Source organism: Struthio camelus, chromosome 2 (assembly GCF_040807025.1).
Source record: "Struthio camelus isolate bStrCam1 chromosome 2, bStrCam1.hap1, whole genome shotgun sequence".
NCBI classification, from domain to species: domain Eukaryota; kingdom Metazoa; phylum Chordata; class Aves; order Struthioniformes; family Struthionidae; genus Struthio; species Struthio camelus.
Genome location: NC_090943.1, coordinates 167324705 through 167351588, shown reverse-complemented (window position 1 = coordinate 167351588; position 26884 = coordinate 167324705). Strand labels below are relative to the sequence as shown.

General features: G+C 41.2%; 1 protein-coding gene across 4 annotated transcripts in view; it reads left to right on the top strand.

Annotated features, from left to right (window-relative positions):
- COL22A1 (collagen type XXII alpha 1 chain) overlaps positions 1–26884 on the top strand; it is a 237521-nt gene that overhangs the window by 22087 nt on the left and 188550 nt on the right. For 3 of the 4 annotated variants that reach the window (XM_068933389.1, XM_068933387.1, XM_068933388.1), the window contains exons 2-3: positions 4239–4397; positions 9248–9814. In XM_068933389.1, the coding sequence (XP_068789490.1) occupies positions 4307–4397; positions 9248–9814 (658 nt within the window). In that variant the 5' untranslated portion in view covers positions 4239–4306. Of the gene's footprint in view, positions 1–4238; positions 4398–9247; positions 9815–22405; positions 22554–26884 lie in introns of those variants that run through there. The other variant, XM_068933390.1, reaches the window with a different exon arrangement.

Below are 26884 nucleotides of genomic sequence, written 5' to 3'. Positions count from 1 at the left end.
TAGATATAGACTTTTTACATTCAGCCTTGAATCATTGATCTTTGCACTGTCCCTGCAGGGTCTTTGAACTTTTGCTGGCATAAGGTATAAGCAGTTTTATTAGATCACCCTACTGAAATGCTTTTCTTACTATTGACTCCAGAGTTGTTTTTCCTTAATACAATTTTGTGACTGAATCGTTCTTCTGAAGAATGCAATAGATCAGAGAAATTGGTTGTTTTTTTCCTTCTCTAACTCACATGGTTTTGGGTGTGGGTGACATCTCTAAAAACAGGACAGAAGAGCAGCATCTGGAGGGCCTGAGGTAGGGAACATCTAGTGTTTGTGTTTAGATCTCTTGTATTAGAAATGCACTGAAATTTTCCGCTCTGACACATTCTTTATATTTGTTCTTGCTCTTCCTTTCATTTTTGCAGGATTCCATTTCTAAACACGCAAGTTTATTTCTCTTCTTTCACACGTTTCCCCTCCTTGGCTCCTGAATTACAAGAATGTGATAGCATTATCTAAGAACCGGGGTTAGACCTGTGTCCTGGTGGTTCTTCCGAATCAGGCTCAAGCAGGACAAAAACAGAGAGAGAAAACATTGCTTTTTTATTGATAATGAACAAGGACTTTATTTGCCCTATAAACTGATGTCAGGATAGTCTTTGATGTCTGTTCTATGAGGACTAAAGCCATGTTAGAAGGCAACCAGTAAGGAAGGAGAAGGGACCCCAGTTAGGCAGTTCAGTTCTGGACCTGGGCAACATTGTTTGGACTGCAGAGTCATAGCTCTGTTCCTAGCAACCATGAGGGATAAAGCTTGAGAAGACAAAGCAGCATCCCTTAAAATGCAGAGTGCAAGAGAAGCCCAGCAATGAGCAAAAGCAGAAAATACCTTTGAGATAAGAAGAGCCAAGTTTTGGGTTTTTTTTTTTAATGCAGCTTTTTACGTTCATACAAGTCCCAAAGTGTGTTTGCTTATTGTTTAAAAGCAGAGAGGCCTAGGCATGGATGCGCACTGACCTAAAACTCTACGCTAACCCCTCAGAAAATGCTATAGCAGCACTGGAGGTTGTATAGAGCTGGAGTCTGTCTATCTTCTGCATATTGTTTGTTCAGCTGTGAAGTGGTATGAATAGCTTAGTACTATGCCTGTTTTTTAAGCATAGAGAGCTCAGATTAACATTTAAGAACTTGCTTTTTGGCCTGGATGCCTTTGCCACATGATATTTGCATGTAGTCAGAATGATTCACTTATTTATTTCCCATTAAACTGTTAAAAGCTACGGAGTCCACAATTTGGTAACAAACTTGGATAGGACAGGGTTTGTCAATTCTTTTTGGAAAATCACTTAGTACATCCAAATGTGTTACAAGGGAATCCCACAGTGATAAACAGAAAAAAAAGAGTTTTTTGATTAGCCAATAGATATGTTGACTTATGCCACTTTGAGGAAAAAATGTTCCCACATGATAGGCTGGAGTAAACATAAAAGAAACCAAAAACCAAAAAACAAATTGGCCACTTGGAAATAGGGTCCATTAAACAGAGTTTCTTGTTCTTGGGTCCCTCTGAAAGCTAAACTTTCCCGCTCTTGGTTTCTTTTCAATCCTTTCTCCTGGAATGGGAGAAAAATGCCGACCAGCTGCTGTTATCTCAAACTCAGCTAAGTCTCACAGTGGTAAGCTGAAGTGGGAAAGAAACTCCAGCGTGCAAGACCCTTCACTGAAAATGCCTTACCTCCAGCCCTTCTTCTACTACCCCTGAAGATTTCATTGCCATGATATTAAGCACGTTGATATGAATGGGGCAGTTTTCTCTCGCTGAAACACCCGTGCATAAAGTAGTTGTGAGTTAAGACGCTTGGTTCAATTCTCCACGCTATAAAAATGGATACTGTGATGTATTTCAGCCTGAATGCAAGACTAATATTGAACCACAAATGTATATTATAGCTACCACAGGTTAAGTTTACAGATTTTAAACAGATGCTGTGATTAGTTTTTCCACTGTTTTTAGCTCTGAGCCTAAAAGTCTCTTCTGAGATATCTTTCTACATTCCTAACACAACAGTGAGCTCCTGAAGTATTTTAGCCCAGCGTATAAAGGAATGGATTGCTAGAAATTCAGGTCTCAAGCCTGGTCATGTATGTAGTAGCCCTTCTACTAGGGCAGAAGTCCCACGTGTTCGAAGTCAGTGGTGTGAACCAAGCTCACAGGAGCAGAGCGTGCGCTACGTTTGGAGCCGATGTCCGTCTGTCCCGACACAGTTCTGCTGAGTGACACCGGCGGGTGGTCTGCTCTTTTTATCCTGGCCTAATGTGGGCTAGCAGCTGGCAAAGGTTGTTTTTAATAATGTATTTATAAAACTTCAATGTTCTGCAAGTCCAGACACAGAGGAACAATGTTCTGAGCTTTCAGCACTGAAAAGCAAAAGGGGGAACTGATTTCTCACGTCTTCCTCTGCTGTTAACCTGCTCCTGCCTTGCCAGTGCCAGAAACCAACTTCTGCTAAGACATAGGCAGAAGGAAAAACCTTGGGCTGAAGGCTCCCATAGCTATTTTAAGTGATGCATCCCCTGCTCCCTCTGCAGGAGGCTGGCTGATTGGTATTTCAGTAATGTGTTTATTTAGAAGTAAATTTAACTACTGTAGGGTATGCTGATATTTTCATTCTCTTTTCACTCTTTTTGCGGTTAGCTCAAATCTGAGCGCCTGATTGTGTCGCAGGGACACCATCTGGCTGAGGTGTAAACTACAACACCTAGGTGTACCCTTCTCGTTTAGGGATGATTGAATAAACATACTTTTTTTTTTTTTTTTTTTTTGATCCTTTCCAGCATTTATTTTCCACCTCTGGCAGATATTTTCATTTTTTTTATTTGAAGAGTGCAGGATATATTAGGTGCATTTTTTTCTCCTTGTCTGTATATGACATGGACTTTGGAAACACAGGAGCCTGCATTTTGTCCTGAGGTTACATGGAAATAAGGACTTCTCAATGACTACATACAAGTTTTTACCTTTTTTATTTCCTAAACCAGAACGATGCTCAATTTGTTTTTGAGAGATATTGTAAAGACAGGTCCAACACTTGACTGATCAAGACTACTTTGAAATAAATGCTGACACCACAATTCTTTTTTGTCTGTGATTCTCCCAGAACCCTATTACTTTGAAAAGAAATATCCCAGAGTGCATAATCAATCCTAGAGCAATGATCTACAACATGCAATGTCCCCTTCACACCTTTTTTTGCCCAGCAGTCAACAGTGAGAAGCCAGTACGTATGTTAAAAGATAGAGGAAGCAGAAATACACTAACAAAATGCAAAAAGAAACCTGTGCGATAAAGAAAAGATGGTTTCCGAAGCTGAGAGAAAGTTTTTTCAAAATGATTCCTCAGGCACTAAGAGCTACAGGGTAGAAATTGTTTTCCATTGTGAGTGTAGAGCTTAATTCATAGAATTTAAATTATTCTCTGATCCTTATAATAACAGTCAGTAACCCAACCGCAGAAAATATTAAAATAAAAAAAATGAGCTAGCCTAGTGTTAGAAAATGTAGCTAAACTTCTAAAAGCCCAGACACTCTGCCTGACTTGTTACAGTACCAGCTGACTTCAGTGGCTTCAGTCAAGGTATATTTGAAACAATGACCTTCAATTGAATATCATCCACCTAAGCTTTTGTACTTCTTTAAACTAAATAATGGAAAGATGTGTTTTGAAGCTGCTGAGTTTACTCATATAGACAAGGACTGGTAGCAACAAGTACACATATGCAAGCTGGTACATATTTTTACCATTGAACATTTCTGAGGCTCAGGAGCTGAAAGTAGCAATGGGTGAGGTGGCAACTGGTTGTGTGTGATTTGCAGTCGATTTTATCTTGGCTCTGTGTCATATATCTCCTGACGACGAATGCGTGGGAGGGCCAGGTCAGGAATGGTTTCCACTCCAGTGCATTGATTGCGTAGTTGGCAGTGGGCTCAATTAAAGTACAATAATCTGGTAATCTTTCTCCTTTTTCAATTCAGGCTGCTGCACATTGAATAGAGCTTGTGAAAGACTATAGCTTCCTGAAAGTGGGTGAACTCCTTGCCTCTTTGTCTGAGTGGTTTGTGTCTAGTCAACTAAAATGACAGGCAGAAGAGACAAGTCCCCAAAACGTTGCTCCCCAACATGCGTCGTTGCTTTTGTTTGTGTTTCTGTGGGTTAACACTTGCTCTTCTTTCCTCTTCTTTCTTGCTAGGCTAACGATTGGATTTATAGCGAGCTTCTTACTACGGTGAAAAGACAAGCTGATGTGAGAAAGGAGATATGTCCATTATGGGAAGGTGCCGTGAACTCCATCTCCTGGTTCTTCTTGCATTCGTGTTCAATGGAGAGAAAAGTCAGGCGCAAAGAGCAGGTACGCACTGCTGTTCCACTTACCCCCTTGTGTTCAAGAGCAGCTGAGGTTTTTACTTGGCTGAGGTGTTATCGCTTCTAGGAGGAAAACAAGAACCCAGGCAAGACATTCATCACTGAGAAGACACAAAATAGACCTTAGGGATAGAGATAGCTCAAGGATCAAGGTTATGATTTAACTAGACTCTCTGGTACTGCTGCAGGATTGCTAATGTTAGCTCAGCCACTCGAGGTAAGGGGAGCAGTTGGCAGTTTACTCTGCATATGCCCCATCTACCCTGCATTGGTGTCAAGATAACTTCTTCCATTGCTTTCAGTGGTTTTCAGAGTAGACCTAGTGGAATTTTAATCTGGACAGAACTTTTCCAGTGAGTTAAACAGGGCTGGGGCAGTGTCTGATAGTTCATACTCTCTAGTTGCTAGCATGCTCCCTGGCATGTTTTCTGGCCTGTGCCAATTAGCACTGTCTCCCAAATGGCACTGAATACATTAGAGGACAGTGGAGTTGAGGGATTGTTCTTATAGGCTTGGTTAGCCTTAGACAGGTTCCCCTATCTTGACAAGGCCACTCTGTTTTCTGAAGGAATGGGAAGAGTTTAGACATATGGATGTGAACCTGGCCACACCTTGGGGCCAGAAGACAACTGTAGACCTGCCTAGTTTACTGATATAGAAACCCAGTGGTACTTTGAGACTGAGGCATTCTTGCTCTTTTTCTAGGAAAGACGCTATTCTGTAGTGTTGTCTAATTTATGCTAATGAAAGAGTTTTTAGCCTGGCTTTCAGTCTAAGGAATAGCTGCTTCACAGTGATGTTATGTGATCTATGTATGTACAGCATTTTAGAAAAAGTATAACAGGAATAGGAGGTTAGTAAAAAAACAGAGTGAAACTTCATCTTTTCTTCTGCTTATGGATCAGTCACGCCAGGAAGGATATGGTGATACCATTTATATGTTCATTTTGTGGTTACTTTAAATAATTCTGGACTTATGGCTTGTTTGTGAACCATTTTTAATGACAGTATAGCAAAATGGATGGCTCAGTGCCTCAGTGGATGAATACAACTCCTGGAATTATGATTCCAGAGAGCATTCCTGTAATTATAAAACTGGAGTTTTCTCTCTGTGAATTATATTCCATATTCCTTTAACATGAACTGCTTCTGCCAGTAAACAATATTATCATACTGTTCCTGGAAAACAATCAATTTTTTTCTAGCAGTGGACATTATTGTGCTAAAAATGCAGATTAATATTTACTAAAAGCTTTTTGAAACATTTCATCTCACTGTCATCAGGTCTGTAAGCAAGGAATCACTGACTCTAAGAAAATGATCCTGAAAGATCATCTTTTTCTTTCCTGCAGTACTACCTGAACAGACATCACATTTTAAACCTCAACCCTCTCCCCCCCCCCCCCCTTTTTTTTTAAGTCTCATTACCCTTGAACACAGGCAGGATTCATTCTGTTTGTTCTGTTTGTTTTTAAATTGCAATCAATTCACCTTCTGAGAATCATTAAAATAAGCAACAGGAAGGTCTGTACCTTGTGGGTTATATACTTAGACCTTTACATTTTTAGTTAACCTCGCTTAATTAAAATTCTTTCAGATAAAATAGATTAATGCAATGGTGATTTTTTTCCTGTCCTTAAAGGATATCCTTTAAGGTCTGCAAAGAGCAAGGAGAAATACACTTGTCAATCTGTCTGTCTGATGCACACAGATCTAATTTAATTGACATCCTGTAATATAAAACCATATATTCCATCCTCCTCAAATGCTTGTTACCTTTGAGAGAGTTACTATGTGTGTCTTCTCATAGCAACTTTCAGATGGCTACTCATGCTACTGATGAATCCAACTAGACCTTTCTTGCTCGGTGGTTAGAGAAAGGCACTCCCACCCCACACAAAATGCCATGAAAGAACGTGATCCCGTGTAGGAAAGGTTGTTCCCTTAGACACTGAGGGAGCAGCAGCATCTGGGTCAGGTTGCTGGGATGTCCTCTGCAAGAGAAGTTAGATGCTAATTTCTCATTGTCACCTGCAGCACACCTTGTGTCTTCAGCCACTCTCACTGCCATTGTACGCTGCTGTGAGCTTTGCCCTACAGTGTTATAATTCATGCCTTAAAAGAGGCTTCTACTTTTATCTCAAGGCAAGTCCTCTTCATGTAACTGAGCCACCCACGCTCTCCCTTCCTGTGCAGGGCAGGGCTTCCCTAGGCTATTTTCATTCCTATCATTTTTAGGGCAGGTATATACCACCCCCAGGATGATCAGTAAAGCTAATTATGAACTGTAGGGTCAAATCTGGGAGTGGGAGAAGACTTCATAACCTTCCTGTTGGCTCAGATGCAGGAATTCAGTAAGGACAAACGGCAACAGTGTCATTCGCCCTATCTCTGGGTGGCATGCTTCATATTTCTTTTCACTGAGCTGGCTTTCCAGTAAGCGCTAGACTGGATGAACTGTGTATGATTCTTCCATACTTTTTACTCTGTGCCATGGAAAATATCGTAGTCCTCTGCTAACATCCACATTGAGTGCATTTACATTAGGAGTTTAGTTTGGTCAGGAGTCCAGCAAGGATAGTCTACATCTTAGGGGAGCGTATGGGATCCCAGGGCCAGGAAGGCAGGAGGCTCCCCAGCCGCCGCCCCCGAGCAAAGTGAGCAGGGCTGCTGCTGTGATAGTAGCCAGATTCAGCTGAGAGTCCAGACTGCCAGACAAGTTCATAGTGACAAAGTAGGCCTGGCGTCAAGCCAGGAATGCGAGTCAGAAAGTCAGGGTCAGAACCAGGTCTGGAGTCGGTAGCTGGATCAACAACAGTCCACGCAAGTCCATCCCAATGACGCAGGTCTGAGGTGAAGCCACGAAGTCTGTGGCTTAGGCAAGGACCAAGGGTAAGAGCCTCACCTTAAAATCAACTTCCAGGGGAAGGAGAGGCAACTTCTGCCAGCAGAGCTTTCTGGAAGCTCTACCCAAAATGAATGGGCCCAGGCAGCCAAACCTCTCAGGAAGTGGGATGCTCTCAGATCCCTGACAAGGATTAAACTTTCAAAATGAATCTTCTAAGTGTCTCCACTTACTGTGTTTCACATCATGGAGCAGAACTGGATTAATTTCTGATGAAACTGAACTGCAAGATGCACTCCAGAAGTGCATATAATGGGCCTCAGTCATTAATGGGCATTTAGTTGCTAGGACCTGGTTGGAACTAATCTGACATGAAAGCACTCAAACCAAGCACAGTGGGGATGTCCAGTTCTCAGCACCAGCTGTTTTGCTCTGCAGATCTGGTCCTAGCACTCCATAACATGCCCCAGAGTCAGGCATTCTCACAAATATTCCCAAATTTTCTGTCCAAGAGAAGTAGACTATTCAGTCCACATCAGAGCCCAAAGCAGGTTATTAACATGGTCACAGTGGGAACAGCTGGGGAACCAGAGCCCTGCAGCAAAAAAAGGAATTAAAGCAACCTGACAGAACAGATATGCTCTAGGAGAATGTGGGCTAGATGTGGGCTGCCTCAGACTCTGGGCAAAGTAGAAGGGTTTAAAGGCGACTGCCAACATTTTAGGGGACAGAAATAACACTTCCAGGTTAGTGAGGCATAGAAAAGCCCTGTAACTCTGATAGAAATGAAGTGGCATAGGCACTGATACGGACCAGCTCTTTGTCTTTCGTCATGTTATATGTGCTTGTTCTTCACATGATTGATCAAACTGGCTTTTTACCATTGGTTCAATGCAAGCAGTTTTACTTTCAGAGAGGATATGCGACCAGAACTACTGGAGAAATGATGGTTGTGACCATAAATAAATTGAATTTGTAGAACAGCTTTCAGCCTTAGAACTGTATAATTTGTTAGGATCTATGGCATATAAGAGTCATTTAAATAAAACCTATATATATGTATATTTTTTTCCAACTAGGGTGTTATGATGATCTATGTTTGTCACCTCTGGGGCTTTTTATGAGTATACAGTATATTGGCTTGCATATATTCAGAGAGAGCTACAAGACATCTCCTGCGAGATCTACCTCCTTGGCAAGTGACTGACAAATATATGACCAGTTTGGCCTCATGGGACAAGAAAGCTGCAATCAGAATACATTTGCCTTTCGGATTACACAGGCCTCAGATTACAAATATCATGGCCAGGGCCAAAAGGGTGGTCGTGGGGATAAGTGAACTTTTTCCTTACAAAGGAACTATCATTTGTTGTCAAGGAAGCTGCCCCAGTATTCAGTGAGTCATCCTTTAGTCAATAGTTAATGGCAGACAGCCTCAAAATCAAAATAATCTTGTTATAAACTTGTTTCACCAAGAATCATGCTGTGCAAAAGAACTGCTTCTAGCTAAGCATAAATAAATCATAATGTTAATGCAAGGGGGAACAGGAAAGCTTTCCCTACTCAAGGTCATGATTGGCATAGGCAAGGTCAGGGCAGTTCTCCTGATCTGCCAAGGTCATTTCAGAACATTGCATGAGCAGAGTGGACAGAAAAGGAAAAGCCCTGAGGTTTTTAAAGAGAAAAATAGCTTCTCATGCATGCAGACAGCATAGGTGAAAGACTGAGTAAAGAAGCAATTAGCAATGCAGAAAGAGAGAGGGTTTGCATTTCAAGTTAGAGTGTGTGCTGATCTACTGTAGCTGCCCTGAAATAGATGAGGTGAGTCACAAGGAAGAAAGGCTGAGAACCTGCACTTTCTCTGTAGGATAGGGAGAGAGTTTGCTACCTCCTCAAAATCATTCACTAAACAGAAATGCCTATAGCATATTTGGTATGTCTGATAGTTGTCTTTCAGTTTCCCTTAGTGACATATTCTGCCACTCCTGCAGGTTGCAAGAACGTTCACTATGACCTTGTTTTCATCTTGGATGCCTCCTCCAGCGTTGGAAAAGAAGATTTTGAGAAGGTTCGACAGTGGGTGTCTAATTTGGTGGAAACTTTTGAGATTGGCCCAGATAAAACCCGAGTAGGTGTGGTGCGGTACAGCGATCGGCCGACCACGGAGTTTGACCTGGGAAGATATAGAACTCGTGAGGAAATCAAACAAGCTGCACAAAAAATTAAGTATTATGGGGGTAATACAAACACTGGAGATGCTCTCAGGTACATCAACACTTACAGTTTTTCCAAAGAAGCGGGTGGGAGACTTAGTGACCAAACAGTTAAAAAGGTAGCTATCCTTCTGACGGATGGAAGGAGCCAGGATCATGTCTTAGATGCAGCCACTGCAGCCCGTCAGGCTGGGATTAGACTCTTTGCTGTGGGTGTTGGCGAAGCCTTAAAAGAAGAACTGGATGAAATCGCTTCAGAACCCAAGTCTGCTCATGTGTTTCATGTCTCTGATTACAATGCCATCGATAAAATTCGAGGGAAGTTGAGAAGACGCCTTTGTGAAAGTAAGTAGAGCTCCCCCTTCTTTTGCACAATGAGAATTGTAATAGGTGCAGATAGCATACGGGTATGAAAAAATCTGTGATTGTTTTATTTCATGCTTACCTGTATAATTCTATGCTGATAATTCTTTATTTTAGAGTCTTTGGTACTCTGCCCTGTAAGAAGTCATTTTACTGTCTGGAGCAGTGATGAAGTGTTCACTCTGGGTTCCTCTGCCAAAGTCTGAAGATGTAGGTCAGCTGCTGGTGGTCAAAGTAGAGAGTAAAACATGGATTCCCTTTTTGTTCTGACATAGTTCATTCGCTTTGTAATATTTTGATCTGAAAAAAATTTGATCTGTTTCCAGGGCATCCTGGCCTAGATGTGGAGGATGATATCTTATTTGTACACAGAATTTGACATATTCTATACAGGAATTGGTCTTTTTCCTTATTTCCTGGTATTATAGTATAAAAAGCGTGCTCTGGATGCTGCTGAGAATAATCCTTTAGGAAGCAGAAGGGATACTTGGGCTTGTTTACCTTTCAGGAGCCAGAGTGTACTGACAACCGGTGTACACTAATGTTCTGGATACAAACTGCAAAACCTTGGCGTGATATTTTGAATGGCTTTTAATGGAGGTCCGCTGGGTGTGAAATTCATACTGAATAAGTGAACTTTGAATTTCCAGCCCCGAGTGAAAGAGGACTATGATAGAGTTAATGGCTGGTATCCCAACACTTTAACCGAGACAGCACTCACACGTCCCTTTCCACTTCCAACACTGATAAACTGCTATCTCAGAGTTCTTGGTGACTATATATAAGATATCTGGTTTTGTGGCTTTTCACAGTGTGTATTATAGTTGCTGCGCTTTCTTTTGGTCAAAATAATGAGGCACTGGTCTGGACCATCGGTCTGAACTTGAAAGATGAACGGATGAGTCCTTGTGTGATGCTGAAACATGCTGCAGTGTCAAAGATCAGGTCTGTGGGCTGGGAATTTGTGTTACAGTCTGGTGACAATAACTTATCTGAAAAAAAAGCTGGCCTTGTAGCTTGTGTTGCGATGCTCTTTTATTGTGTTCCATTTGCAAGAAAAAGTATTCACCTAATGCTTTGAACTCCTGTATGCTTCTTACACAATGACTAACACGAGTAGGCGTTGCCCAACCCTGTCAAGGTGCGACTGCTTTTTGCAGCCCAAATAAAAATGGGTATGGACAGTATAATCCCCATACAAGCAAAAGCCATGGTGGATTTTGACTACAAGCTCTAGAAATCAAAGGAGCTGTCCTTTTCCTTGATATTCCAAAGTAATAATATATATTTAAGACTGGAGTAGAATAAGCAAATGGAAACCCTTCTGATGGGCCAGCTGTGCTCAACCAACTTGCTACTGCAGCTGCTGGACTGCCGATGTCTGATTTTCCTTTGAAATTCTGTTATATTGATTTTTAAAAACAAGTGCTTTCAGTACTTTTTACCCTGGGTCTGTTTATATCACCTTCTCAGGAAATCGTTTGACCATCTTGCCTGGTATAATGCCATTTGCCCAAGGAACTCTGCATCCATATGGGTCCATACATGTTTGCATACCACTTCTAATTAGATCCCAAAGGATTACTAAATCATACTTCATCCTGAGTGTGATAACAGTCACTCTCAGGGGTATTTGCTTCCATCTACCGTAGTGGGTTAAATGGGATGGAATAAAGCCTCTGAAAGGTAAGTGAAAGGGAATAGTACAGTTTTATCAGATACAAACAACTTACAGGGGGAAAACAGAAGGCTCAATTTTTTGGTTTCCATGTAAGAACAAGGGAATCACACTGCCAGTAAGGAACATTAATAAAGGAAGGAGCAGAGAGGAAGGGACCAAACAGCTCATGGGGAATGTTTACATACTGAGGAGTACTCAGACCACATAATGAAATGTAAGGAAGTTAGCAGTGACAAGGGGAACTGAGTAGCCGGGTATCTGGGAGGACGCAGTGAATGCAGATGGGTTCGAAAGAGGTGTATCCAGCATGGAAAGAAGGGTTGTTAACTAAGGCAGCAAGCACAGGTGTGTAAAAAAGTATTAATACATCTTTGCAATAGAATTACTTCCACATCCACAGCAATTATAGAAGACAGGACTGCAGTAGACTTCAGGAGGCCATGCTGAGTGGTTTTCTGATCCAAGGTCTCCGGTGAGATTCTGTAATGTCCCCAGACCCTTTGTTCCAGTCCTTCACAGCCTTAAAGGGGGAGACTTTCTTCTCTGTATCTGGTCTTGGTCCTTCTTGCTGCACTTTGAGCCTGATCCTGTCCTGTTTTCACTGGATACCAGGAAGAGTTTGTTCTCCTCCTCTCTGCAAAGGTTTTTTCTGCTTGGAAGGCTGTTTTTGTGTCTTCCCAAAGCTTTGTTTTCTCTAGTTTATCTGGAGAAACTGCTTTTTAGCAGAGTACGTCTTGTTATTATTTATTTATTTATTTTATTGTTTTCCCTGTGAAATGTTTTTAACATGTGAGATGTTAGATCTGAACTAAACAAACAAACAAGGAATTCCTGTTCAGCACTGAAAAGGGGCATTCAGCCAGAGGGTGAGAGATGGAAGGCACCATCAATAGATGTATTGACACAGAGAACAGGTAACTCTCTGGTTCAGAGGATGGGAGATGAATGGTTGAGAATAGGACTTAGTCTTTTCTTCTGCATGCACCACTATTACATTTCAGGTTAACACAGCAGGAACAGCTCATTGTAAGGGCTACACTTTACACATATTTAGAAGGTAAAACATTTAACAGTTGTTGTAGTTAACTTTCTGTAATTTTAATATAATACTGCATAAAAATGGAACGTGCAAACTGGTGGATAGGTGGAGGACGTCACCCATGGAGCAGGCTCATGCTATGCTAGTCTTCAGTTTGTGTATATTCTAAGACAGAAGCCTACATTGCCAGAGCCAAGTTAGGGTTTTAATAGACATAATCCTCTGTGAGCTCACGGGAAACACATGAATCAAAGAGAGGAAACGGTAGAGAGTTTTTCTGTTGTACTGACCAGTGATGATTCTTCCAGTCCTTTTGCTGCTGTACTCCAGTCGTGCAGTGCTGTAGGTACTGGATTTCATGCCAGCAGCTGTTCAGAATCAGTTGTCTCTGGTCTCACTGGATGTCTGTTCTGGACTCTTGTCGTTCCGTTTTGCTATATTTGACTGAATTTGTTGCTAAGAACATGTCATTAAGTGCATTAATAGCATTTTAGCTCTCATTTGATACTGTGGAAGTAAGCATAGCAGACTTGGAAAATAACGTGTCTACTCAGTGGGACATTGTGGCAATGGGAGGTATTTTTGCCAAACTTCTCCATTACATTCTGCACTATAGTTAGCAGGAGAAGTTGGATGATGCTTTTACATGACAGCAGGAGAGATGTATTCTGCTAAAAATTCCAGAGATGCTGCATGCTTTCTAAATAGGGTTTCTGCTTATATGCTGTAGAGATGAGAACAAGCAGCTATGGAATATTTAAAAATATACTGGCACCTGCTTCCGTTAGGTAAATATTAGGTTTATGCTTGTCAAGAGAGCCAATTGCTTCGATTTCAACACAGGTTTCATTTGAAACTGGATTTGATAAGTTAGTGCACGTACAGAGCTGTCAACCTGTCGTGGGTCTGCTAGCACTGGGGTTTAGCACTATGACTTGACATTTAAGCCTCAGTGGGGGAGACGCTGTAACGGTGCCCTAAAAAACAGCATCTGCTCAGAGGTAATTGTTTCTTAAACAACACCGATTGCAGTGCTCTGGACGCTGCAGTATTTGAGTTTATTTTGTTATCATTAAGCTAGACAGGTGATAAGATGCAGTTTGCAAAGCTGGACAAAAACATTCTCCAAAGCCATTTTCACTGTTTACTGAGTCCATAAGCAGTAGCCTATTACTTGGCACCCTTAGACCACACTGCATATATGTGGGATTACTAAACCTTTGCCATATGGCAAAACTCAGATTATACATCTTGAAAGGAAATGTAGCTTTAGAGGTATAGTTTCAGCAAAGAGTTTTTCCTTCTGCAGCTAGTAATGGAAGAAATACAAGTGAACGTTTTCCAAGAAAGGACTATGGGAGCATTGTGCTCAGCACTGGACCAGGAACTGAAATCTGAGGCAGTGTTTGATATTCCGCACAGTCTTCTCAGCTGCTTGTGGTGTCAAGTCAAAGGGATTTCTAGGAACGTGTGGTACTGGAGAAGAGCACATCTCTTTGCATGTCTGTGTGAGCAAGTTAACTGACTGACCTGCTAGATTTTGGGCGAGCCTGGTAGGATGAGTATTTTGTGTTAATTGCTTTCCTCTGGCAGATGAGTTCTGGAGTGGTGTTTGCTTTCTTCCAGCTGAAATGAGAGGCAACAACCAGATTGCTCAGTGAGAAGCAGCGCTACATTTAGTGATATACTGAGGTCATCTGGCAGTTTGTGGAGAAATGTTGCCTGAACCTTTAGACAGTTGAACATACAACACCGTTTATCAACATGAATGCCTGCAGAACTGCCTGGGAGACTGATCTTCATGGCAGAATCTGGCAAGCCTCTTTCTGTATTTATCAGAATTAATCAATTCTTGCCTATGGTCATCAATGACTTTTATGTATAATGTAGCTCTTCAGTCAGTTTTTAGTTGCTTGTAAGATTCATTTATCTGCAATAATGAGTTCCTTCCCGGATGTGTGGAAGACCAAAGGAGTATATCACCACCTGAATCTCAATTCTTTGCATGCAGAAGGAGTTTCGGTCAAAATGTGTCCATGACGGAATAGTACCAATGGCTTGTCATTGATGTCAATGGATATAGCGAGGCCTGTGATGAAATTTCAAAAGCACTCATTTTCAGATGGTTCATAAAATTTCTGGTTTTATTGGTACATATACGTTTTGACTTTCGATACATGCAACGTAGGTCTTATGTTTTCACTGCTCTATTTCTGACATGAAAGGGCTGCTGACCTTCGATGCAGTAACTTGAACATACCATTCAAAATAATAATTTGAAAAGTTAAGAGGTGTCTTTCTTGAAGTTAGTGTTGCTCGAATTTGTGGTATATTCATAGAAGAGCTCATCATGAGAATGATAGGTTGTTTCTTCCTGGCCTTCAACATCAAAAAAAATCTCATGCACAGAGATGTCTTCCAAGGGCAGACATCTGAATTGCTATATTCTGAGTGATAAAAATGGGAAGAGTGGATAGTGCCCAAGAGACATATCGATATAGCTAAGCCCCACGTGAAAACTAAAATAACTGAAGACATCAGCATCTAGCAGTATTTACCTAACTGCTGACGTATCACTGTACTCCCATTTAATACTCTTGTTGAACTCTGAGATTTCACTGTAAACTTACCCATTTCTAGGTAGCTTTGTCATGGAACAGGAGAGGAGGTGGAACTCAACAAACTGGTGGGAGTGGAAAGCTAGACTATTTTACTGAGCTGGATTGTGGTAGTAGTTTCAGTTCTTTTAGTTTGTGGAGCAGATTTGGGAATTTGTGGATTTGGGAATTTTTGGATTGGTTTTGCTTTCACAATTTGCGATTTGTCTTTATCTGGGTTCTCTAAAAGTTTGGCTTAGCAGTAGTTCCAAATCTTGATTGGTCTAATCGCAGGGTCTTATTGGAGCTGATTTTCATCATTGTGATGGCTTGTAGAGACCTCCCACAAAGGCGAACCTTAGCTGCCTGTCATCTGGACAGAACCTGGGATGTGCCACAAGTGGACCTATACATTTACTTGCAAAAATCCGTGGCACCCACCTCCGTGCTGAATGCTGAGAAAGTTGAGGTGTTTTGGAGTAATGACTGCTGTTTAATTAACTGGCTCAAGTCTAATTAACAGAATATGTCCCATAGAAATAATCTAACTCCTATGCTTTCTCACTTGAAAGTGTAATCACTTTGGAAGATTTGGAAAGTCTGATAAAAGCTCAGCAGATAACTGCTATTTTTTTAGCAAGTGGAACTAGGCAGTGGCCCAGCTGGTATTACCTCTGATATCTTTTGCTGCTTCTTGATGCTCTTGTCTCCCCCAGCTGCACTGATGGCTTTCTCAAACATTACACCCAACTTAATCTGTGACATCTACAACTTGTAGTAATCCTTCATGTCACAGGTGACAGCATCACACATCCTTCATGGTCACCTTTGCTGGCTAAACTGCAGTTTTCTGAAAAGGCATGAAAGGGCTGTGACAGACCTTCCAACTGATTTATCCTTTGCTTGAAAGAGGAGAAAAACTTTCACTTTTCATGGATGATGGGTTGGGAGGGGATAAAATATTTGACGGGCTTAGTGGTGATGACGTTATGCAACTTTCTTCTGTCGTCTCATGGGTAGAAGAACAGCCTGGTATTGCACTTTATGGCTCCAGCGAGTTCAGCCAAGGTATTCTTTTTCTCTTGCAGCTTTTTTGTTTTCAAACCAAACTACAGTAGGGAGCCAGTGAATATTCCTATTTTCTTTCGTGGATTAGTTTTTACTCAGATTTAGTTCACCATGCAGGCACATGGACGTTTTCTGTCCCAGGGGAGGAAATGGCACAAGGTGAGAACAAATAACTGGGGGCAGGAGGAAGATCTAGATTTCATCTTTTGGCATAGTGCTAGTTCATATCAGCTAGATGAACTACATTACATTAGCTAAGGATTTAAGGAAGCTGAGCAAAAGCCTTCGTATACTCCTACCTGTAAACCAGAGCCGGTGTTCTACGGTCCTCTGGCTGAAATGTGCACAAAATGGGATTACTAGAGAGGTTCTTTGTATTCAAATTCAGCTTCTAGACTTCAGGGAAACTTGCCAGGCTTGAATAAACTGTCTGTTCTACAAAATTATCCAATTGCAGACTGATCTCTTCATGATTCTGTTCCATTTTCCTTCAACAGGCTTTTCAGTTTATTACTGAGTTACCACCAAAAAGTTCTTATTATTCAGAGCAGTTGCTGTAACTACAGACCTCTCCCTCCTCAGACATGTGGCTGTGTCTGACTGCAAGCATCTTGCCCGGGTTCAACGGTAGGTAGGATGAGCAAGGTAACCGCTACTGTAACCTAGATGCAGACTGGCTGTCAGTTCCTCCAGGCAGCACCTTCCTATTTCTGTGATCTTGCAGCCTGGTAGCTCCTCTCTTCAGGAGGGATCTTAGTTCTGTTACAGTTTTGGAAAGGGATTTATCGATTTATTTTTATTCCCTCATGCGTTGAAAAAAAGAATGTCTTAGACATTGTCTTCAGATGAGAAGGAAAATCAGCTTTACAGCAGCTGTGGTCTTATTTCTGCTTTTTGCTTAGGGAGCAAAGGTATGGATCCAACAGTCATTTAAACAACACAATTTTAGAAATAGCTCCTTGGCAGAAAATGGAATTACTTCCACTCTTTGATAAAACTGAAAAGAGAATTTTGTTCCAAACCTGCAGATCTCTACAAACTACTAGGAGCCTTAATAAGGAACTTTTTGAAGGTAGAGTCCTAAGGTATTATAAAATGAGATCAATCTTTTCCATTTTCCTTTCTCATCTCCAATTTCTTTCTCTAACAGTTGCATACAAATAGTAGCTTCATAAAACATGGACAATTACTTAACATAAAACAATGAATCCATGAATTGCCTACAATATCTTATCCAAAATCACAGACTCTAGTTGAATGATGACATCTCTCCTAGTTTATAATAGTTTCTTTCTTGCATTTCAGATAAGAAATCTCTGAACAATGTTTAATATACAGTAAAACTAATTGCAGAGGCAGAAAGAAGATTAGACTCATGACAGATAAAAGTAAGTCTCAGATATTAGAAAGAAGCATTGAGACAATCGGAAAAAGTATGGCTCTCAATGGCCGAAGAAACTGCATCTTATGAAAAAGTAATGTGCCGTTTAGAGAACAGAAAGAGGAAAAACATGGTGACTGTGGGAGCCATTTCTAAGCAGTGTTAGAATGAAAGAGAAATGCAGAAATAGGAACAGACAAAAAGCTGGAACATATTGTCATGTGCTAAAAGTTATTGATAGCTTGTTTTTCAACAGCGCCTGCAGCCCTCATTGATTTTGCAGGAGCTGTGGGTACTCAGCACTTTCAAAAATTAGGCCGTGGAGCCCAGTAATTATGCGACTGAAAGCAGGAGGAGGCTTTCTGTCTGCTCCAGTGAACTCCAAATGATGGAGTAAAGGAGGGGACTCATCCTTTGGGTAATACTGTCTATCTTGGTGTTTGCTTTCTAATGGACCGATGGGGAATGTTCAGTAGAAAGAATAATCTGTGAAGTCTTGTGTGGCAGGGCCAAGGTCAGGGCAGCTGGGCAGACGCTCTGCAGGAGTCTCGGGCAAGGCGCAGAAAACCTCTGAGGTTTCAGGTTTAGTTACAGGCTTTTCTGTCCAAGCAAAACAGAGATGAGGAGCAATCTCTTGTCCTTCACAAAGCGGAAGGGCCTTTAAACCTCAGCAGGGCAGGGCAGCCCTTGTACAGTTGGGGGATTCTTTCCTCCTTCACTAACACCCCCTAAGCTGGCCTTACATTGAAAGGAGACCACTTATTTAATATTCTAGGCCTACCTTTTTTATGCTTTAGTTTTTTGGCAAATTCCAGCAAAAATCTAATAGCGTCTTTCGGCATAGGCTTTACGTGGATCTAGAGAGTCAGCGGTCCTGGTTAGGTGCAGCTGTAAGCTAAAGACTTATTCTGCTCTCCCTTGGTTTAGGGATGTATTTCTGTTTAGGAAATGGAAAGTCAAATCTGGAAACATGCTGTGGAGACGTCGTCACGGTTCTGTTGATTGAGCTGGAAGAATTTACTGTAAGTGGTACAGAGAAGCTCAGACATGTGTGAGAATATGTTAAATCCCATATAATGCACCAAAGGTCCCATCATAGGCTACTGTGCTTTCCCTGAAACAAGTATGCCTCCTGAAACCTGAAACTTCTTATGCAATGAATGTTTCTGTAAGCTTCATAGTGGAATGGTGAACTTGATCTCTCAGGGCTTTTTTGCTCCTGGCTCCATACATTCAAGCCCACAAATCCTGTGATGAGGAACTGCAATGAGAAATGTAGATCTTTTAAAATCTTTCTCTGGAGGTCTACGCTAGAACGTGTGAGCCTGGAGGTGTCACCGTGGGCGCTGGGTCTCTGTGTGGGACACAGCTTGTGCTGGCTGCAGTCTGCCCAGAGGCTCTTCAGCAAAAGCTTGCTTAGAACAAAAGGGCTAGGTAAATAACCACTTTCTAATCAAATAGTTTCACTAGAAAATTTGTGACCTTTTGCAGGTGTCTTCATATCACCTGGAAGTTAAACTACTTTTGGAAACAGTTTCTCAGGAAGAGTTCAACCATGAAAACAAATCTGTACTCAGACGTAGTTAATATGCCTGTTATTTGGCAACACCTGAAACAAGCCAGCCAGGACCACTTGTTTTGGTCTTGGGATGAAAATACTGCTACCACTTCTGTGTCTTGCTGCCGTGTGTTTAGAAGTGTGTGATATTTATCCCTGTGCCCAAATCAAGGCTTGTCATTTAAATTTCAGAGGGCTTATTCTGAAGCTTTGGGCAGGTCTCTGATGCCTGTAAACCTTCCTCTCTGCAGTGGAGATCTTCAACCAGCTGTTATTGCTGGAATTCAAGCTCAAATAACATAACTGTTTCCTTTTCCATCCAGTGGTAACATGAACTGGTGCACACTTTCTTCTGTGGAAAGATGGCAAAGGTTATCCGTTCTTTCTGCAACTGAATTTCTCTTCTCATTTTATTTTCAAATAAACTGAGCCAACGAACAAAATTGAATCCTGTTGCACTGCTTTGCTGGGACTATTTCTTCCACAGTGGTAGAGACAGAGCATGGTTTAGCTGGTGGGCTATTTTTGTTAGTAAATTGCAGGGTTAGCGTTTCAATCCCATCAAGGTTCCTACAAGTTACACCCAAAGACCAAATTCCTTTTCAAATCGGTAATCTGTTTATAAAATGAAACAAAAGCAATGGGAGCATTTCGAACACCTAGGGAAACTGCTTTTTGGATAAAGCAATAGTTAGCTTCTTTAAAATGCAAATAAGAGATTGTAACAAGCTCTGCTGTATTAAGCACTTTAAAAGGATGGAGAACAGTTCACAGCTCTGCATCAAATGCCTTTAGGCATGCCCTCCATTTTGGGAGCTGATGTAAGTACTGATGCTAATGCTGGTCAGAAATAGGGAGGGTATCTTCCAGGGAAGACAGCTCAATGGGATACAGTGGTCACTTGCTGTCTTAAACTGTTGAATGACAGTCTGGTTTTAGTGTTAGGTTTCAAAACTCACTTACTTTTGTTACAGCTTAGTAGTGAAAATTTAGTTTCGGTTTGGCTATAACTTTTTCGGTACTCTAGGAAATTAAGAAATTCACACACACACACGCACACACACATTTAACCCTAGAAAATAAAGCTATGTCCTTTCAGCCAGAAGCATCAGTCTTTTTTTACAGCAAGTTAGATAAAAGGCTGTAATACATTAAAGCTCTTGTGAAGATGAAATACAGGACATTTTTATTGCAGCGTAACTAGGCAAGATCAACTCAATCTACCACCTTTGGGCTAGATTTCGTTTCATTTCGTTTCACTGTGCTTTGTTCCCCCAGGATTTTATAGCAAGATAGATAACATGTATTAGTTATCTGCTATAAAAGCCTCTCACTTTTGGCAGTGAAGACACAGTGTCTCTGGGAGAAGCTGCAGTACTAGGGTGACACAAGTAGGACGGCGCAGCAGAATTTTAGTTGCTAGTGTTAATGCTTTTTGGCAAATCACTCTAATTTCTTGAGGGCATTTCTGAGTTTAAAGCAGATATTGGATCAGAACTGAGATCCATAAATTGGATTAAACAGTATTGTGTCTTTATCTTGAAGTATCTTCAGTGGGATTCATATTGCCTAACTTCAGCAGCCTGGAAGTTATTCGCCTAGACTCCTGATAGTCAGGGGAAGGAAAAAGACACCTCCAGAGAGTGATTCATCCTTTTCTAAGACTGTCCAAGACAGGTGGCATGATTCAACCTCTGAGTGCCTATCCCTTTTCATTAACTTTTGAGAGAGCTTAGATAACTTGCTCGTGCTGGATTCCTCATTTTGACAGCTAAAAGCAAATGAGTTGAGTCTTTCCCCGAGGTGTTTTGGGAATACAATAATATTTAGTTACTTACACCAATAAATCAGTCTTGTGGGATTTGCATTACAGACACATATATAGGCCAGCCTGATGATATTGTGCTCCTTCCATTTCAGGCTTCTGCTGCTCAGAAGCGTGCGTTGTGTTTCTTGTCTAGCTGTCTATCTGAGGCCATGGTATTTGTGCAGTCGCAGGAGACAACGTAAATTAGGGGAACTATGATCAAATATGTCATATCTTTTAGGTCAAACACTGTACTGTCAAATTGTAGTCCATCCTTAAATTGTGTGCAGGAGACACGACCTCTGTGAAAAAAATCAGTTCCTCTCCTTTTCTGTGTCTCTTATCTCTCTTATTTTGTGATAAATTGGCCCTTGAAGAAAAATGCATTGTGATACTGCCTGCTGCAGTCTGTTGACTCATTGTAGCAAGGAAACAATGCTTTAAAGACCAACTAATGGCTGAAATACAATTAAGAGTAACAGAGAAGGAGACAGCTATTTTAATTACTGTTGTTGAAAGACACCTTTGCTGGGAATAGCCTTTTTTTTGTTAATTGAAGCATGAAGGATGCATCCTGAGATAGGCTGACAAATCCACTTTTGTTTAATGATCTTTCAGGTTTTCACTGCAATAAAGTCAGGCTCAGAAACAAACTGTTCTCTCTGCTGGACTCAAATTGGGAAAGACCGTAGCTGAGACTGTAGAGCCCTCTCATGTTACCAAGTCTGTTATTCATCCGTACTGATCACCCTCCCCTACCATCAGCCTAAGAATTCACGTGTAGGACCTGATAAAAAAGCCCAATGGAAGAAACGCTAGTGCTTCTTGTGGGTTTGGGGCTATGAACTGGACTAGAAGGATGGCAAATGACTTTCTATCAACAAGAGTTTCTGTGTACGAGTTTTGCTCTAGGTAGGTAACTACAAACATCTTTATTCAAGTTTAAGATGAATTTGTTGTGCACGCCATTCACACAAGTGTCTATGCTGTACTCTCTGCCTTGCTGGAAGACAGCATGGCTCATTTGGAATATTTTGCCTCTTGCATGTAAGTGTGATATATATAATAAGTATCATTATCTAGAGGGGACATGCCTAGGGCAGATGATCCATTCTGTCCAGTCTCAGCTGATTGAAATGATCTGGCAGGTCCTTGATTTTCAGATTCCTAAAACCCAGTCTGAGTTCTCTTTCTGGTAAAAAAAACACTGTACTTGTGCACACCTCCAGCAGAGGGAAAAGAGGTCTGCTTAGCATTTTGGGAAGTCACTTAAGTGTCTAGATTAAGAACTTGGGATATATGCATTTTTTTCAGTTCTTGACACTGTATTTTCCAGTATGTTTTGGGACCTTCGTACCCCACAAGTTCTGTTGGAGAGCAAACACTAGGTTTAACACTCTTGCCGTAGTGAAGCTTATCTAGAACCTGCAATCACAACTCCAGGTGCAGAGACACGACCCGCCTTCTAGACGTGTGGCCTTTTAGTTCAGGAGCTCACTGCTGTAATGAAAAGGTTAAGAGAGCATAAAGCCAAACGGGAGTCATCATTATCTTAGCCATGTCACATAGGTCGTGAGACTTACCTGAACCGTGAGTATATAACATGCTCTGAAAAAAGGCAAAATGTCCTACAAAATTTATTATTAGTTACAGATCAATATATTTGGGGAGATTTCTCCTAACTATGCTTCCAAGCTATCAGAAAGCTCCGTGCTGGAATAGTGAGTCATGCACGTTGATTATTAACAGAGCTGGTCAAAGTCTAGTATAACATTTCCATGCTTTGCAGAGCTCCAAACTTTCTGAACATTCAGCAGTGTTTCCGTTAGCTGTTCTTATTTCCATTAGCAAGCATAGCAGCTGATGCTTCGTTTTTACGTATCTGATAAACTGTTATTTGCCTCCGTAACAGCCTTGACAATATTCTGTAAATTAATTTCCATAGACTAATATTAGATTTATAATGCATTTCTTACCAGCTGATTTTTTATATGCTTATAGCTTTATATGCTGTGAGACACTGGTTTCACAGAATATGAGATGGTACAGAGGAATCTCTTTACTTTATGGCTGGTTCCAAATCAAGAATCATCTATAATTAGCAGTTTACCCAGTGGGTGGGATTTTAATTTTAATTTTAAACCCTTTACGCATATTATTATTTAGTTAAAAATACCTGGTACTTACTGTCAGCATAAGGATACAGCCTCAGACTGCTAAATAAATGAAATTAGTGGATGGGTTACTGTATCCTGTCACCACATTCAGTTCTACAAGCTATTTTTGAGATGATTACATCTCTCAAGTAATTTGGCTCTGGAGGTGGGTATATTTATTTGTTTTAGTACAGGGGGCCTATAATTAAGACGAATCTCGGCTTTTTAATTTTTTTTCCTATGATTTTCATGGATGCGTACCTTGGTTATAAACTGTTAAGCCTTACTGAAATTTCCAAACTAGTCTCTTGGTCTCATGGGGACAAGAAAGTTTTTCCTTATTCAGATCCTTGTGCAGGCTGTTTCTTTTTTTTACTACAGCTTTTAACATTCATGGTATTAGATTATTACTGAGGAATGAAGAGGTATTTTGTGGCTCTCCTCTAGACCATGGAGTAGTTTCTGTCATATATGTTCACGGTGAGTAATATCTCACTCTCAGTTAGTTGCCATGAGCTGGTAGTGTAGCAAGATAACTTGGTACAGCTATTTACATCAGCTCTGAGTTATTTCTAGTGAATCTAGCAGTTTTATTAAGCTCACACAGCAGGGCAGTAAAAGATGTCAGGAAAGATGTTGGGTGACCTGATTTACATGTACTTTATGCTGGGATTAAGCTGTTAAAACATTGCAACACGGACGCGAGTTCCTTGATATTTCCCAGCAGGCGTCAGGCCTTACCTTAAGGGATTGATAGCTGAAAGAGCTATCCATATCCCTTTCCATTTTGCCTCTTGAAGCACAGCCAGCTCTGGGAATGGGTTTATGTGATTTTCTTACCACCTTGGTCAATTTATTGGATCATTAAAACACAGATTCTCTGCTAGATGTGGTGCAGTTCCCTTCAGTATGAGAAACTCTGCGGATTTGTATAAGAAATTTGGTGTTCCTAAGCATAGAAAAGATGTGATTTGGGGCTGAGATACCTGATGATAGGATCCATCTTCTTCAACCCTAAACCATAGCTTATTCTGCTAACAGGGAAGAGAATGGTTAAAGGGAAGATACTTAAAGGGAATGTAGACATTCCTTTTAGAAGATTGTTCCTCACTCCTGCGTATGTGTGGAGGTATTGAAGTGGGGCATTGATACCCTAACGTATCCTAGTGTGCTTAGCACAGTCCAGCTCACAAAAGAGACCTGGGCTGGCTCCTGTACGTTTCCACATCGTGTTTCTTCTCACATCTCTTCCGATGTTAATTGGCAGGCGTTGTCAGCGCCGTGCCAGGATGATGCTACCTTTGTGCAGTTCAGGAGTGGTGCAGGAGCACTTGAGGCTGTAATTGTGCAAGGCTGCCCCTTTCATCTTCTGTTCTTTTCTTTTTCTTCCCAATAATTGTCTTCTCTCCACCACAACATGTACAGGAAAAAACAGCTTTTCAGGAAGAGTGTTTTCTACCCCTAATTCTCTGCTGTGGTGGGAGGAGAGGGAGAAATGCCAGGAAGAACAGATGAGTTTATGCCAGTAAGTTCATAGTTACCAAGAGACTTATTTGTGGTTCTTTTCCCCCCATCCGGGCTTTATTATGCCATAAGCTTCCAAGTAACCTGCTGTTACAAGAAAGCAATGGGATTGAGTGCACAGAGGGCACCCTCCCAAATCTGCTTAGCCCGAGGAGCCACTCTCTGCGACTGGATGATTTTGGATTGAGCAGGAGATGCAGTAGTGATCAAGTCACTAAATGGGACATGCTGGTTGATCATCCATTTGTGGATACAGGCTCTTCCTGGCTGGTTACTGATGTGGGATACCATCTCCCAACGGACCCAGCATCCCCCAAGCTCCTAGCTTGAAATTACACTGTTTGGCAGGCAAACTCCATCCAGCATCCTTTCTTTCCTTCTCTTCTGCACTTGCTTCTTTTTGTAGCATATGCTAAGGGATTTTTTTAAGTGCATATATAAAAAAATATATATATTTATATAACTGGATGTGAATCAAGTTATCTCCTTTCAGTAAATGTAAATAAAATCTAGGGAATGGAAACCACAGGGGTGGTTAAACATGCTATTCATGCTGGGTGGATCTGTGCTCCCACGGAGGGAGCAGAGTGTCCTAATTTCAGAATAGTACAGACTGAGTTTTCATTAAACCAGTAGGTGTTTAATTATGTAATTTTGGAGGGGCAGGCAGGGAGCGCAGACATGTATGTGCAGTGTATCTATAATTGTATACATTCATTTCTGTCTATTTTTTTTCTTACATATTGTGCATGATTTTCCTAGAGTTGGTAGGACCTATAAAAAAGCAGCTGAAATGTGTAAAGAGAAACCATTGTCTGGGCAACAGTCGTTTTCTGCTCTTAGACTGAACTTTTCATATCCCTGTCTTTCTAAAACCTCAGGCTGGATGCCAAGTTTGATTCTCTCCACACTTTGGTTTGTGGATGGGAAGGAACTATGCTGGGGTGATAGCATAAAAAAGTATTAAGTGATTTCTTTCACCTAGGAAAATAGGAACTGCTGTACTGCTTGCATAACCCTCCTTTAAGATCGGCAGAGAAGATGCAGCTACAGTGTAGTCTAGTGGCTCTGTTTCCTATGAATGGGTTCAAATTAATTCCTGATCAGTAATTACAATAGGTGTGACTGTCTCATGATTCAAGACTTGCTGCTGATCAGGGATTAACTTGTCCATTCATAAGAAGAACTTCACCACCCAGAGATATAATTCTCATTGTCGCTTTATGCTCTCCCTGTTTACACAAAGGCCCGTGGAGTCCCTCTGGAGAGTCTCATTTTTATTATATCCCCTTTATTATATTCAGAGAAACGTGATGTCAGTAACATGCTCTAATTAAGAGAACAAGACTTTGTTTTTTTTTAGTAATTCTGTTAAGGAAACACTTTAAAATATCCTTCCCTTAGAACAAGACTGTCAATCTATTTAGTGCATAACTCTTTGCTTTAGGCTGAATCTGAGTCTTAGCTTTAAGTTACTGTTTTACTGAGAGTTATAAATGATCTTGCACCGACTTAGAAAATTCATGCCACATTAAACAGCAGCCCTGCTAATGATCAGCATTCCCAAACCACCTGTAGAATAAAGAAGGAAAATGTATTAGGGGATATGACCATCAGTGACCGTCCTGCCTTTGAATGGGTATGGAAACATCAAAACAATGGTCCAGTCAGCTATGTTAAAACCTGTTGCACTTAACGGGACTTCTGGAGTAGACCATAACCTCTGCAGTACAAAACAGACTGTAAGCACTTGGAAAAATAGTGTGGCACACTGATCATTTCAGTCCCTTCAGCAGAGACAAAAGTAGGAACTGGAGGTTGAGAAGGGGCTTGCAAGGAGGAAGATTTGCTTTGTTAGCTCCGAGGGTAGTTAGTCACTAGAGCAAGATCACGAAGGATGATGGAAGATTGTGTCCCTCTGGCCTCTTTATAATGTAGGCTGATGCCTTTGTAAGAGATACGGTCGTGCTCAACTCAGCCTCAAACTCTCATACTTAACAGCATTTTCTTCTGAGAAAGGAAAAATCACTCCCACACTGGCAGATATTGCTGCAGGACATGATGTATCTGATGTCCTGTGCAACAGAGGCCAAGATGCTGATCGTAGCTCCCTGTAGCTCTAAAATCTGTGAATCTGACAGTCAGAGCTGAACATACAGTTGAAAGCTCCTCAATACATTTGCCTTGTGCTTTCTTCCAAAGGAAGAGCCACCAGAGTGGCTCTGTTGGACTCTGATCTTC